The 14,185-nt window shown below is 45.4% G+C and overlaps 1 protein-coding gene across 1 annotated transcript; it reads right to left on the reverse strand.

Annotated features, from left to right (window-relative positions):
* Nucleotides 1-2,611: 2,611 nt before the first annotated feature.
* Nucleotides 2,612-13,942, reverse strand: LOC150017702 (membrane-spanning 4-domains subfamily A member 8-like). Its single transcript, XM_090267234.1, has 6 exons — nt 13,724-13,942; nt 11,619-11,738; nt 8,381-8,440; nt 7,214-7,324; nt 3,508-3,615; nt 2,612-3,339 (listed from the first exon to the last, which is right to left on the reverse strand). The coding sequence occupies exons 1-6, from the start codon at nt 13,940-13,942 to the stop codon at nt 3,241-3,243; spliced, it is 717 nt and encodes a 238-aa protein (XP_090123360.1). The 3' UTR covers nt 2,612-3,240.
* Nucleotides 13,943-14,185: the final 243 nt, after the last annotated feature.

Genomic DNA, 14,185 nt, shown 5'->3' on the forward strand with positions numbered 1-14,185 from the left:
AGAACCTAAGACAGTTTTCCTGTGGAAGTAGTCCTTGAACTTGCCAGGTAGAGAAGAGCGGAGTGGGGAGGCATATCAAGCAGGAAATTGAACGGCCTCTTTCATAAGAAATCCCAAATTAGATGATGAAGTCCTGGGACCCAAAGCCTGGCTGGAAAGTGGTATAAGCACTTTGCAATGCCTTTGTGCGCTGATTACCACATGTGACTCAGACCATCTTGCTTGAGATTTGAATCTCAAGCCCCCCCGAGTACAGAGAACGCGAAGAGGGCCAAGGGCCGCGCCACAGCGGGGAGCAACACTTGGGGCACAAGGAGAGCAAGAGGAGCTGGTGTAGGAGAACGAGGAGGGCATTTGGAGACATCAGAGGGCAGAACCAGTAGACAGTGTTTTAAAAAGAGTGTCCATTGTTGGGTCTTGTCCTGCAGAGGTCAAGAAAGATAAGGGCGGAAGCAGAACCACTGAGCTTGACAACGTGCAGGGTGCCGGAGACTTTGATGACAGCAGTATTGTCACTGGAATGGGGAGTGGGGGTGTGGGAGAAAGCCAGGTTGAGAGCGGTGGTTGCTCAGGTAGTAGAGACACTATCTTTTGACCGTAATCACCTGCTTTTCCCACCACGTGTCCCTGCTTCTGCACAAAGCCCTGGACTCACCTTCTGGAGTTCTGTTTCTGGTCTTGCCTGTGCTCCAGGCTGGGTTGATAACCTTGTGAAAATGTTTGCTCGCTCTACCTGTGCGTTTCCATCTATCCATAGATCTCCAAGGTCTCTTCCAGTTTTTAGGTGTCATTGATATGGAGGGGGTGGAAATGAATGTAGCGAAGTGTAGAGCAAGCACACAGTTTTATTACCCATGTGAGGCAGCGGTCTGTTACCCCAGGTTGGTGAGGGAGCCCTCTGGGATGAGGGGCCTAGCACACAGAACCAATAACATACATAGTGGGATAGGAAAGGGACGCTGCTCCACCAAACCCCTTGGTGATTTCAGCAGGGCAGATGGCAGGTGCCACTTCTCTGGATAAGCACCAGGTGTGTTAAAAGATGCTTTCTCTGAGGTGATCCCCACTGTAGAGGGTGAGACACATCTGGAATGTGTGTGTTAACTCGCAGGACAGGCAAGCCAGGAAGGAGGCTTTGAGGACACAGTCAAGGATCAAGGTGGAGGATTGGAGATCTATAGGCTGAGGAGGTATGGAATCAGATGAGGCAGTGAGAGGCAACACTAAAGAAGAAAATGGAGCAAGGGCCAGACCCACTCTGACCACCTAGCCCTCCAAGAATGGTCCAAACAGATCAACCCCTTTTGGGGAACCCAGTGAAAGAACATCACAGCTTTCAAAACAGATAGGTGGAGGGCTGGTCTTAAACCAGAATATTACATGCTCCGTCCTCCATTGTTGTTGGCCGTGATCTCCTAAGCCCCGCTCAGTTCTAGAAAATCTACTGGAGGCCTTGGAATCTCAGCCATTTCTGACCAGCTGATGGGCAGCCAAGGGCTCCTGATCAGAGAAGATGCAGGTGTACAAGGAGATGGAACTCTGGACAGCAAGCCATTTAGAGGAAACTTCTTAGGTAAAGCCAGAGCCTAAAAATATTTACAAGAGTAAAATCATGTTCTGTATTTAGTAACAACAACAAAAAGTTATTGCCAGGCTTCTGCAGTAAAAGAAAATTTGATGGTACCTGGACTTTAGAGATTATTGCTATAATCTGTTGTCATGTAACCTTTTAAAAGCCAATTGGTCATCATGGATAACAATATTTAAATTAATGTGTGCAAACCGAGAAGTTATATACAGCCATTTTTCTTTGAATTAGTCCCTATCCTTTCGTATATAATGATATACTAGTAATATAATTCTGGAAGATTTACTAAGACAATATTCTTGAGTACTCTTGCATTAGTGGTAACCAGGTACAAAAAAACCTGATCTTGTTAGTGGATGACCCACTGTCTCCAAAGGTCTTCCCAACACTGCAGTTTCTTATTGCACTAAAACCAATGACAAAAAAAGACAATAAAACCTCCACTCTTTCTAATGCCCCAACAAATGTTGAGTCCTCAACCGGCCTTGTTCTTTTCTTTCCCCATTGCTGACAGAATACATCATTTCCTGCTGTTCTTCTACAGATCCCTACCATCTGCCTTGTGTTAGAGAATGTTGCTTGCATGTTGTTCTCTCTTGGGAGGCAGAAATTCCTTGAAATCAAAGACTTTGTGTGTTGACCCATGTTCACCCTTCTCCTGCCGTGAACAGAGCCTTGAATATATCAAATCTCAGTGCATATTTATTCAATAAGTGAATGATTGAAAGAATGGAGCTTGGGTTGTCTAGACATTTGTTCCTCTAACTCCTAAGCTCACACGGGTAAGCGCATAAATATGTGCACACGACATCCCTACATGTGGCTGCCATAGGGAAGACCTGTTTGCTAAAATCCACTTGAAATTTCTGTCTCCTTATTAATCTAGTAACAGCATAAATGACCAGACTGAAGTAAATGAAGTACAGGGTGCATGAAGTAGAGGGATGAGGCAGAGCTGCCTCCAACACCCTAGCTCGGTTGGAAACTACTCTGTCCAGCAGAGGCTTCGTGACCACAGTGGAAGAAATTTACCCAGGACACTTTATTATGTCTGGGGGAAGGAAGGTGGCTGCTTTCTCTAGTGGAGAACAGCAGTCAAACCTCCATCCCTCATGCCTTTTATTGAGGAGGCTACACACGGGAGATACAAGGTCAAAATTCATAAGTCATCAACAGCTTTTAGGTGTTAGGATTACAGTTGACAATAACACATCACATGTACCAGGACAGGGGCACAGTGACCAGTCTGTGTCAAGGTCTGTCAAATATCTTGATGCCGCACTGGCATTAGGTGCAAAGTTCCATACATTCCTTGCTAGACATTGTTTATATTACATTAAAGATAAGGAAAGCAGAGCAATTTCTAAAGCATAATAAGCATTCTTTAAATCCAATTTCCACGGAAACCCTCTGAGTGGTTTCGGTTGTCTCCCAAGTAGCCTTATGTTGAGACTTAAAGACAAGCACAGCCAGAGTGCTGGTGGCAGGTCATGCTCAGGCTGGGGCTACAATTCCCTAAACCACAACGAGCACTTCCCTACAAAGAGACATATTTCTTAATTTGTCAGGGAAGGAAGAAGCCAAGTTTCAGAAGCCTAAAAAGGGGAGGTCTTCTTTTGGTCCCAGTCAAAGATGCTTCTAGGATCTTTGGCCTATTTGAATTGTTGCCTCTCATTGGAATAAGACGGTGGCAAAGATTCTGGGGTGGCCACTTGGTTTGACATGTAGACGGTTTGGTGGATCATGGTCCCCTGGAAAAGACAGGCACAGAAGATGCTCTGGTGAGAACTGGGTAAGCACAGAGGCCTTTAGTCATTCCAGACCCCCCTGCTCCTGGGAAGGAATGGGAAGCCTGAAGATCCCTCTCTCTCCACCCTCTGTGGGGCACCTTTCCACCCACTGAGGATCATCGGACTCACACAGGAGTCCAGTTGGTGGTCCAAGTGGGCACACGTGCAGGCAATACAGAACTCCAGGAGGCTGAAGATGAGCAACGTGCCAGAAGCAGCCCTTCCAGAGGTCCAGAACTAGAACAAACAGGGAGGTTATGAGTGCTTCTCTGGGAGTATGAGGTCTGGCTGGAAGCATGGCTCTGCAATGGATGATGGTGTGGCTTTGAGGAAGTCCCCCAAACTTGTCTGTCTCATGGAGAAAGTATCTCACCAGGTTTCTGTGAGGGCCAACTATGTTTGTAAAAAAAAATTATTTTAACACTTAACTCCTGGCATTTTTGTAAGGGGAAAGAATACTCATTGTTTAGGGAAACACGCTGATAACTTGTCTCAGGTACAGGGGACGAGACCTAAGGATATGGTCTGGAGTCAGACAGGGAGAGAGTGAAACTGTCCTGTGTAGGACGTGGATAGAATTGGGGAGTATGGAAAGTGAGAGGGTTAGCGGACAAAGCACAGAGCAACAGCACAGGAAGGCAGAGCCTGCAGACAAAGGCACCCTATGAGAAATGAAGACTTTACAAAACAGGAATGTCTCATTTTCAGCCATCAGTGGTTGCCTGGGCTCCTACATAAACGATTTTTCTCAAAACCGTTAGAGAAAGTGAGCTACCGAAACAACCTTCCTGGCTTCTGAAAGTCACATTTTGTGGAGAGAAATAATTGGGGCTGCTTGGATTTGGGAAACAGTCAGCTAAGAGATCTCCAAGTTGAATTAATTCAGCAGCAGTAGATTTCACCGGAGGACCAGGATACATGAAAGCCCACCCCCCCACCCCCACTCTTCTCCAAGAATACCCAGGAGAATGGGGTCTGTTACTGTATCTGTGGAGAGAGTTAGGGTAGAATCCACTTTAATCCTAAGAGGACAAGGGATGAATAACCCCAATAATCATTTAGATTCCAATTCTAATTACAATAAATATGAAAGTGAAAGTGCCAGACACATGACACGTATCAAACAAATGTTTATTAATTATGATTTTTGAAGTGGCGTGGGTGACAGCTAGCTGCTCAGAGAACCCTCCCTTTTGGAGAGACCTTCCTTAACACTTTCCTTCTCTGTCCTCTAAATTTAGCAAGCGTTTATTAAACATTTTGGTATGAATGGCTAAGAAAGCATCTTGAGAGGAGCCATCTGGTGAGGGAGTCAGATACAGATGTAGATAATTATAATTCACATCTGACACGATAAGAGCTATAAAAGGGCAAAAAAAAAAAATTGCCTGGGGCCCTGAGGAGACAGAGATTCATGCTTAGTAGAAGATTTAGAGACACGGCGTAGGACAGGGTGTCCAGGCAAAGGAAAACGCAGGACGAGGGTGTCTTAGTCACGGAATCACAGAAGCTGAGGGAGGAAGGACCTTTACAAATGATGCTAGTCCTTTGCAAATGCGTTTTTAACAACAGAATTCTTTTATAAATAAAACTTTCTAACGGGAGAAGGGTTGGATGAAAACAATGAAGACATTAAAAAAGTACAAATTGGGAGTTATGAAAATATTCAGAGGGAGGTAAATTAAAGTACAGCAGAGGGACTATAATCATGAAACACCTTACATATTCACCCTCTGGCCCTGTCTCAAAGACCTTTGCTGACCCTTTGTCCATAGTAATGGGCGGGACGGCGGGCATGTGAGTAGAGGTGCTGGTTGGTGGGTACCTGTGTGTTATGTGTATAACTGCATTTAATTCTCCCAACAATGTCGAAAGGTAGGTACTGATTTATTTATTTTTTTTCAGATTTAATGTGTTTTATTGATTAAAATATTACATTTGTGCCAATTTCCCTTCCCTCTGCTCCCCTCCACCCGGTGGCCCCCCCTCCCTCCAGTTGTCCCCCCCTTTTTAGATTATGTCCATTAGTTGTGCATGCAGTTCCTCCCAACCTCTCTCCGTCTATTCCATTCCCTCCTACCTTGATCCCCAATTCTTATATCATCTCCCTCCCTTTCCCCATTCCCCCTCCCTGTTGACCTCCCCCCAATATGCTTCCCGTACCCACAGTTCCTTTTCCACTCTCGTTGCCTGTTTAGTTTGCCTTTGTTTCATCTCCTTAGCTTCTGTTTTTTAAACCAGTCCCTTTAACATCTCATATAACAGTGGTTTGGATCTAATGAACTCTTTCAGTTTTATTTTGTCCTGGAAACACTTTCTCTGTCCTTCTATTCTGAATGACAATTTCGCTGGATAGAGTATTCGTGGTTGTAGGTTTTGGATTTTCATTACTTTGAATATTTCTTGCCAGTCCCTTCTTGCCTGTAGGGTTTCCCTTGAGAAGTCTGCTGATAGTCTAATTGGGACCCCTTTGTACATAACTCTTTTCTTCTCTCTTGCTGCTTTTAAGATTCTCTCTTTATCTTTAATTTTTGACATTTTGATTATAATGTGTCTTGGAGTGGTTCTCCCTGGGTCCAGTCTCTTGGGAACTCTCCTTGCTTCCTGGACCTGCAAGTCTATTCCCTTCCCCAAGTCTGGGAAGTTCTCCTTTATTATATTTTCACTCAATTTTTCAAGTTCTAGTTCATCTTCCTCATTCTCTGGCAAACCAATGATTCTTATGTTGGGCCTTTTATAGCTGTCCCAGAGGTTTCTGATCCTCTCATTGTTGCTTCCCATTTCCTCTCGCTGCATTGGTTGACTGCTTGTTCCTTCTCCATATTCCAGTTTGTTGAAATGAACTCTGGATTTTTGTTCCTCACCATCTGTCTCGTATGCGGTTTTGTTCCTTTCGTTATGAAAGTTTTTCGCTTCTTTCTTATCTTTTTCCTGCTCTTTTGTGAATTCTGTAAGCCACCTGATAACAATGGCCCAGAACTGAGCCTCTGACAGGTTTCTTATCTGTTCATCTGTCAGGTTCTCCATCTGCTGCCTGGTGAGCTGTGTCACCGGTATTTCTATAGTTGTCTGCCACATTTTGACAGATGCGTTTTGTTTTCTTGGGCCGGCTGTCGGGGGCAGTGCCTGTGTACTCGTAATGACCCAGCGACCGGCGCCATTTGGCGTCACAAGTCAGCGTCCGGCGCCTGTCTGCGACCTATTTCGCAGCCCTGTGGTGCTTTCTTTCTTTGGGGGCGGGGGTCCAAAATGGATTCACACAGTTATTCAGCTAGGAGACCGGGATCCGTCCTCCCGCCCCCCTGGGCCTCACTGTTCAAGGCGATGCGGTGGCCGCTCTCCCCAGCGCCGGGGTCGCGCACTGCCAGGGGCTTGACTGCCTCCGGGATTTTTCGCCGCCCGGCCGCTCCGCAAACAGCTTTGCCCTCTTTAACTCTTACCTGCCCGAATGGCACCGCTGGTTTATAACTTCATATGTTGGGCTTCCGTGTAGTTTTATTTTCTGGAATTTCTAGTTATCCTTTGTTTTGAAGTAGTTGTATTCCTCTCTAGTTGTAGAGGGAGACTTAGCGTGTCCGTCTAAGCCTCCATCTTGGCCGGAAGTCGGTAGGTACTGATTTATAAGCGTAGAAACTAAGACTAAGAAAAGTCATGTGCTTAGAGTAACAGCAATGAAGTTACAGGACAGGGACCTTGAACTCTGTTCTGATTCTGAGAGCACCTCTGTTTCCTACAGTGCGTGGAGAAAAAGCTTGGTGGTCAGTCTCTTTCCAATGATTTCCTAACCACAGCTGAGCTGGAACCCAGGGGAGCATTGTTCCAGAGGGATACTCACCACAGGGTGGATCATGGAGGGCTCGTTGATACATATATCTGTGATGAAGAGACAGGTTCCTACCACAGAAAAGATCGCACTGATAATGTTCATGCCCAAGCTGCCCTTCAGCTGAAGAAGACACAGGTTGGGGTGGGAGAGAAAAATGATTAAAGCTGAGATGAGCAGAGACTTAATGAGTGTTTCTTAATGGGAATTCCCAGAGCCCTAGTTCTGCAGCAAGTAAAGGGATGTTCTGTGCAAAAAAGTTTGGGAGTGAAGGAACATTGAAAAAACCTGAGTCGAACGAAGTTCAACAGGTCTGATTTGCAAGACTTCTCAGATTATCCTTTAACAAAAATTATTTATCTCCCTGAGAGGGGAATACTGAATAGAGATTCCCCCATCCCCCTTGCCCCAGTTTCCCAAACCATCTTCATAAAGTATCTTGTAAGACGAGTATCCCCAAGGATAATCTTCGGGAAACACTGAACCTATTTACACTATAGGAGACAGGCAGGAAACTCGGCTCCAGTGGCTTGGGATGCGACAGGCTCTGATGCTCCATGACAGTGGGCCATGTGCAGAAAAGCATGCCCAGAATTGGGATTCCCTTTGGGGATTTTCAAATAAATCTCATCTGGTAGGGGACCTGGCCATGGCTGCTTGACTTAGATAACCTGCTTGTGAGAGAAACAAAGGGAACTTCTTGTCCGTGCCGATCCACAGAGCTTGGTTGTCTGGGTTTCTTAGGGAAGCCTCTGCCCGAGCCTTCCCTGCCTTCCCAGTAGAAATGTCTGGGGGTCGGCTGTGTGGCTGCAGGCTGTCTCAGTGCCCTGCTCTGCTGGAGGGCAACCCTGCACCCCAGGCAGCTTTTTGCCTCTTCCTGTAAGATCCTCTTACAAAAGTTATTTTCTCTCTCTCCACATCCCGATGCCTTAACGAAGGGGATTATATTGCCCTTCCTTCCCCAGAATCTTCTGGGCTCTTTCCCATGTGTGATTTGGCCAGGTCAGTGTGGGCCTGCATGTGCGTCTGAGTGAGCATGTGTGTCAGGGCCCTGAGTTCGGTTATGAGCAGGTGCAAGGATGGAGGAGGGATTGTGTTTTCGCTTCTTCCCTTCGTGTGTGTCCCTCCTATCGGTCCACAACTGGGAGATGAAACTTACCATCTCAGGATGAAACTTACCAGGCAAGGAGACGTGGGCTGCTGTTCTGATGCCACTGAGAGGGATCCTGAAGCGATGAACTGGCACAGAAGAGGGAATTCAGAAAGAGGTCAGAGGTCAGTCCCCCACCCTCACCCTGAGGCCTCTGTGATTCTGGTCCCACACATTGTCTCAGACACACTAGGTTCCTGTTCTGGGTCCTCTAGCTCAGTGTGGGGAAAAGAATGAATGAACAAATGTGCCAATGAGCTGTTTTGTACCACATGACAGGGTAGTGAAGTGGGAAAAATAGGTTCTAGGATACAGCAGACCTAGTTTTAAATTCTAGCTTGAAACTCATGTGATCTTGAATAAGTTACTACTTTCTCTGAGGTATGTTTTATCATCTACAAAATGGGTAAAACTATATGCCTTCCTAAGTGTCACTGTCATGAGATAATTTGTCCCTTGAATCTGGCCTTTGTTATATTTTGCCCATGGTAGATCCTGTAGACAGTAGACACTCAAAGAGTTATTTCTTTCCTTATCTTTTATTTCCCCACAGGTACAACTTCTTGGTCAATCATAGGGGCTCTGGTTGGGAGAGGGAAGGGGTTCCCCAACATCAGTCCTTGCCTGTCTATAATATGATGAGTCTGTTTTGGTTACTGAGAAGAATGTTGCATCTCTATGATGCTGAACATCAAATATGAGGCCAATGGGGTACATTGTGTGCATTTATTTCAACACTCATGTTCTGCGGGCAGAGTGGCTGGTGGGATTCCCTGCTGTCACTGAGGGTCTAAGAGGGCATCAGCCAGGGTTTAATGAAAGCTTTGCTGAGCTTTACATGAAGTGCTTTTAGGCTTGCCTTATTTAACTGCACGATGGCCCATCAGCCCTATTACTACGCATTCCCATTGTACAGAGGGGTGGACTGATGACAGAGATTTTAAATAACCCACCTGAGACCATCCAGCAAGTAGCAGATACAGGAATCAAATTTAGGTAGTTGATTCCAGATCTGATGTTGTTAACCCTCCTTCCCTATCCCCTTCCGTGCAGGGTAAATGCACGTGCCAGGCAGTGGCAATGGTTGTTCAGAAAGGAAACCTGCTCTAGCTGCCTATACTGTCCAAGGGGCATGTCCATCCTCCTGTAAGTGAATAATACATCTCAGTCATACATCCCTCTGTTTATAGAGACTTGATGGGGAAGGAAGAAAGGAAACAGAAGGCTGGATGTCTGGTGTCCCTGCTAGTCCCTTTGAGAAACCCAAGGAGATAGGCCTTGGTTTGGAGGAGGACATTAATGGTCTTGAGGAAATAGAAAGATAGTCCTGGAGTCAAGAAGGCAGCAAAGAGTAAAATTTCCCTGCAGAGAAAAGGGAAGGGGGTCTCTTGAGGGTTGATGGAACCTGAGCGGCCTGGTGGAAGTGAAGATGGCCGCCGAGCTGTTTGAGATCCTGGGCGGCCACCAGGTACTTAAGAATGTGAGATGTAAGAGACTCTAATGCTCGACAGCAGCTGCTCTGTGGCCATGGTGCTGTGTCCTCCATGGTCCCCAAACCCACTGCAGTCTGTTACCCAGACACAGGGGCCGTGGCTGCGTGAAGGAATTGGGGCTGAGTCTGGGTCCGTGCAGAGCCGAGAGAAGACCGCAGCCTCAGCAGGGAAGATGTGACTAGGAACACGAAAGAGCAGGTATCAGACCGAAGTGCTCCCAAGGACGTGAGCCCTGCTCTTTCATAGGTGCTGTGTGTGCACAAGGGTGGCTGATTACTCCAGGCTATTTTCTTTACATCTCCTGGGACAGGGTGACTTGGCTGAGGTCCAGGTTAGTCTGCAGTTCTGCTATTTGTGAGAAAAATTGTGCTGAGATAAGTGTGTTATTCGGGAGATAGACTGTTTTAGCAGGGAGGAAAAAAGGATGGGTGGTGGGAGGGAGGAGGAGTGACTTTGTGTGTGTGTGTGTGTGTGTGTGTGAGAGAGGAAGGACACTGAGGAGAATGCTAAAAGAATCATAAAAGCAATACACTGGAGAAGAGAAAGGACGTGATGTTCTTAACCTTTTAAAGATTACTGATCACCCTGAGAGTGTAATAAAAATGATGGACTTCCCCCCCTCCCAAATAATCTAATATATCAAATATTTTTCCAAGAGGGGGACTCCGAGGCCATCTGTGGATTCCAGGTTGAGTGCCCTCTTCTGAATGATGGTTCTATGGCCGGGCAATTCCTCCTTAACACTCGGTGGAAATGTTTCTCTCTGTGAGCTTGGGCTGTGGGCCTGCATTGAGCCACGCTTGAGCATTAGTCCCAATAGATCATTGTTTGTGTGAATTACGAAAGATGCCACCTCTGGGCTGATGATCTAGAAAAAGGTGCCCACTCGGGGTCAATGGTACCTTACAGAGCTGTCACTTGGTATTACGAGCTGAATTGTGTCCCCTCAAAAATCCATCTTTTGAAGTGCTAACCCCCAGTGCCTCAGAATGTGATTGTAGAGATGGTTCCAGACTCTCAATAGTCGGACTTAATGATTCTGTTGACTTCACAATGATGTGAAAGTGAAAAGTGTTCAGTAGAAACTGTTCTTCAGATTTTGAATTTCGATCTTTTCCTGGGCAAGTGGTATGCGGTTAGATATTCTCTCGTGACGCTGGACAGTGGCAACCGTCACAGCTCCCCATCAGGCACGTGACCATGAGGGTGAACGACCCATACCCTACAGTGCAGCATTTAAAGTGCTTTGACCTATGATGTTTTCAATGCATGATGGGTTTATGGGGAGGTAACCCCATCGTAAGTTGAGGAGCATCTGTATTTGAAGATAGGACCTTTAAAGGGGTAATGAATGTTAAATGAGGTCACTTGGCTGGGCCCTAATCTAATATGACTGGTGTTCTTATAAGAAGACATACTGGGACACAGACCCACACAGACCATGTGAAGACACAGGGAGGAAGATAACCCTCTGCGAGCCAAGGAGAGAAGCATTAGAAGAAACAATTCTGCTGACACCTTGATCTTGGACTTCTAGCCTCTGAAACTGTGAGATAATAAATGTCTGTTATTGAGCCACCCAGTCTGTGGTATTTGTTCTGGCTGCCCAAGCAGATTAATGTTCTTGGTGAAGAATGAAGCCTGAGCTGAGTTCACAGCCCACGTAGTCTCTTCACTGGAAATCTCCTGCAGCAAAGTGCACAGCTTGACAAGGTGGCCCTGAGTGCGTTGGTAGTTTCTGCAAGTCACTTGCAGGGCGACTCACATTACTTACCGAGATACCTCCCCAGAAGGGATAGCCTCCGATGAATGAGACAGCTGTATAACGCTCTAAAAGTGTCCCCAGCATGCTGCTAAAGCACACGTGTATCATGCCAATCAGGATCTGGAGGGCCTGTCAGGGAACCACAGGTCAAGACCTTTGTTTCTATGGTGAATCCTGCCCCCACCCCGTACCTCCTTTGTATTTTAATAAATGTGTTTTCCTGGCCTAGAAAGTAATACGAAAAATGTAAAAATGAAAGGAAAACTTGTCATAATTTCTCCCCAGTCAGAGATAACAACGACTTACATTTTGGTGTATAACCTTGTATTATTTTTTCAAATATATATACTGATAAGACAAAATGGCTCTGGAGTAGGTGGGACAGAGATATCGGGCAGGTAAGATTGTTTCTATGTTTTCACATTATAAACAACACTGTGATGAAAATCTTCATAGATAAGTCTTTCTGCTCATCTCATTTCTTTGGGATACTGTTTTGAATTGAATTCTGTCTGCCTCTCCCTCATCAAATCAATATGTTGAAGTTCCAGTCTCCAGATCCTCAAGATAAGATCTCATTTGGACAAAGGATTGCTTCCGATGTAAGTAGGTAATATGAGATGTACTGGAATAGGGTTGTCCCTAACCCTATAGAACCGCTATCCTTTTAAATAAATGCCATGTGAAGAGACACACATGCACACAGGAGAACACCAAGGCTGAAGTTATGCTGTCTCAGGCCAAGGTTCTACTGGGAGCTAATACTGGCCTGGACCAGTTCTCCCCTTGAGCCTTCAGAGGGAGCATGGCCATATGGATACCTTGATTATAAGTTTCTGGCCCCCAGAACTGTGAGATAGTGAAATTTTGTTGCTCTAAGCCATCCCATTTGTAGTACTTTATTTTGGCAGCTCTAGGAAACTGCTATATATTCTTGCCTAAATGGTATCTATACATTCATATATATATATATATATATATATATGTATATGTGTATATACTACAAACATGGCAGTGAGCACAAATATATTATTTCCGTAAATTTGCACAAATGGTAGCAAGTTATACACAATATCTGCCTCTAATTTTTTTCCCATTAATGATATGGCTTGGGGGTATGTCCATATTGTTATGTGAGGAGCTTCTTCTTCTTCTTCTTCTTCTTCTTCCTCTTTCTCTTCTTCCTCTTCCTCCTCTTCTTCTTCCGTCTTCTTCTTCTTCTTCTTCTTCTTCTTCTTCTTCTTCCTTCTTCTTCTTCTTCTCCTTCTCCTTCTCCTTCTCCTTCTCCTTCTCCTTCTCCTTCTCCTTCTCCTTCTCCTTCTCCTTCTTCTTCTTCTTCTTCTTCTTCTTCTTCTTCTTCTTCTTCTTCTTCTTCTTCTTCTAATAACTCCACAACATTTCATTCTTTGGATGCACAAAGAATTGATTTAACCAGTATTATAGTGATGGCTATTTCGGTTGCAATAAGTACCCTCATGCATGTCATATTTCTTGTGTTCACAGGCATGTCTACAGGAAAAAGTCTCAGAAATGGTATGATTGGGTATTTTAAATTTTGGCAGATTACAGATAGCCCTCCATTCAGGTTGTATTGATTGGCATTCCCATGAGCAGTAATATGGGGGTGGAGCTAGAAATTAAACCTGGGCAGCCTGGATCAGAATCCACGAGTGTCATTATTTAGTTATGCGATGACATGGGCTGCCCCCTGTCCTCCTCAGGAGGAAAATCATCCTGAGCTCTTATTTTGTTGCTGTTGGGCAAAGATTCCATTCAAGCCCATTGGCATCTTGTGTCTCGCTCACCATGCTCCCTTTTGTCCCGAGGTCACATGATCAACATGGATTCTGGGCAACAGGACAAACCTTCCAGTTTTCTGCTTCTTTGTTGCTTTTATTTCTCTTTCATGAAATGTCTAAGTTAGAAAATATAAGGCCTCATACCGAGGCCCTGGTGATGCTCCACAGCCGACCTCCTTAACAGAGCTGAGCTTGGCAAGGCTAGGTCAGTTCCAGCCCCACTCGCTGGATTTGGGGTTTCCGTATTTCCAAACCTCCTCCCTCCCCTGACACTGGCCATGTATCCCCCAGCCTGCAGTGTGAACTCTCACTTACCCCTAAGGTTTTGCCCACTTTCCAGATTCTCTGGGCTGGTTGTGCACCCGCAAGTGGCTGCAAACCAGGTTGGTTTCCAGGATTTAGGTGGATTTGGTGCCGGTTGGGTGGATACAGGGGCACCTGAGATGTGCTCCCTGGGATTACAGAATGCGCGTTGTGGGGTGCCCTCACACACATAGGATTGGTCATGGGGTCTGCTGAAGTCATCGAGTTCATCCTGCTAAAAAAAACAACAACAACTGAATCACCTTTCACATGGGCACTAATGTTTACATTGGAAAAGAACTTTTGCTTTCATTAACTCACTTGAGCATTTCAACCCATTATGAGTTTATTCATTCTGTTTTAGAGATATTAGGTAGAGATCCAAGATGGTGGCAGAGAAAATGGAAGCAACACTATCCTCCTCCTAAGACCAAACTGGAATTAAAAGTAAATTATAGAAAAAGTCATCTTGAA

The sequence above is a fragment of the Furipterus horrens genome, unplaced genomic scaffold (assembly GCF_987537825.1).
Source record: "Furipterus horrens unplaced genomic scaffold, mFurHor1.1.pri manual_scaffold_2, whole genome shotgun sequence".
NCBI lineage: Eukaryota > Metazoa > Chordata > Mammalia > Chiroptera > Furipteridae > Furipterus > Furipterus horrens.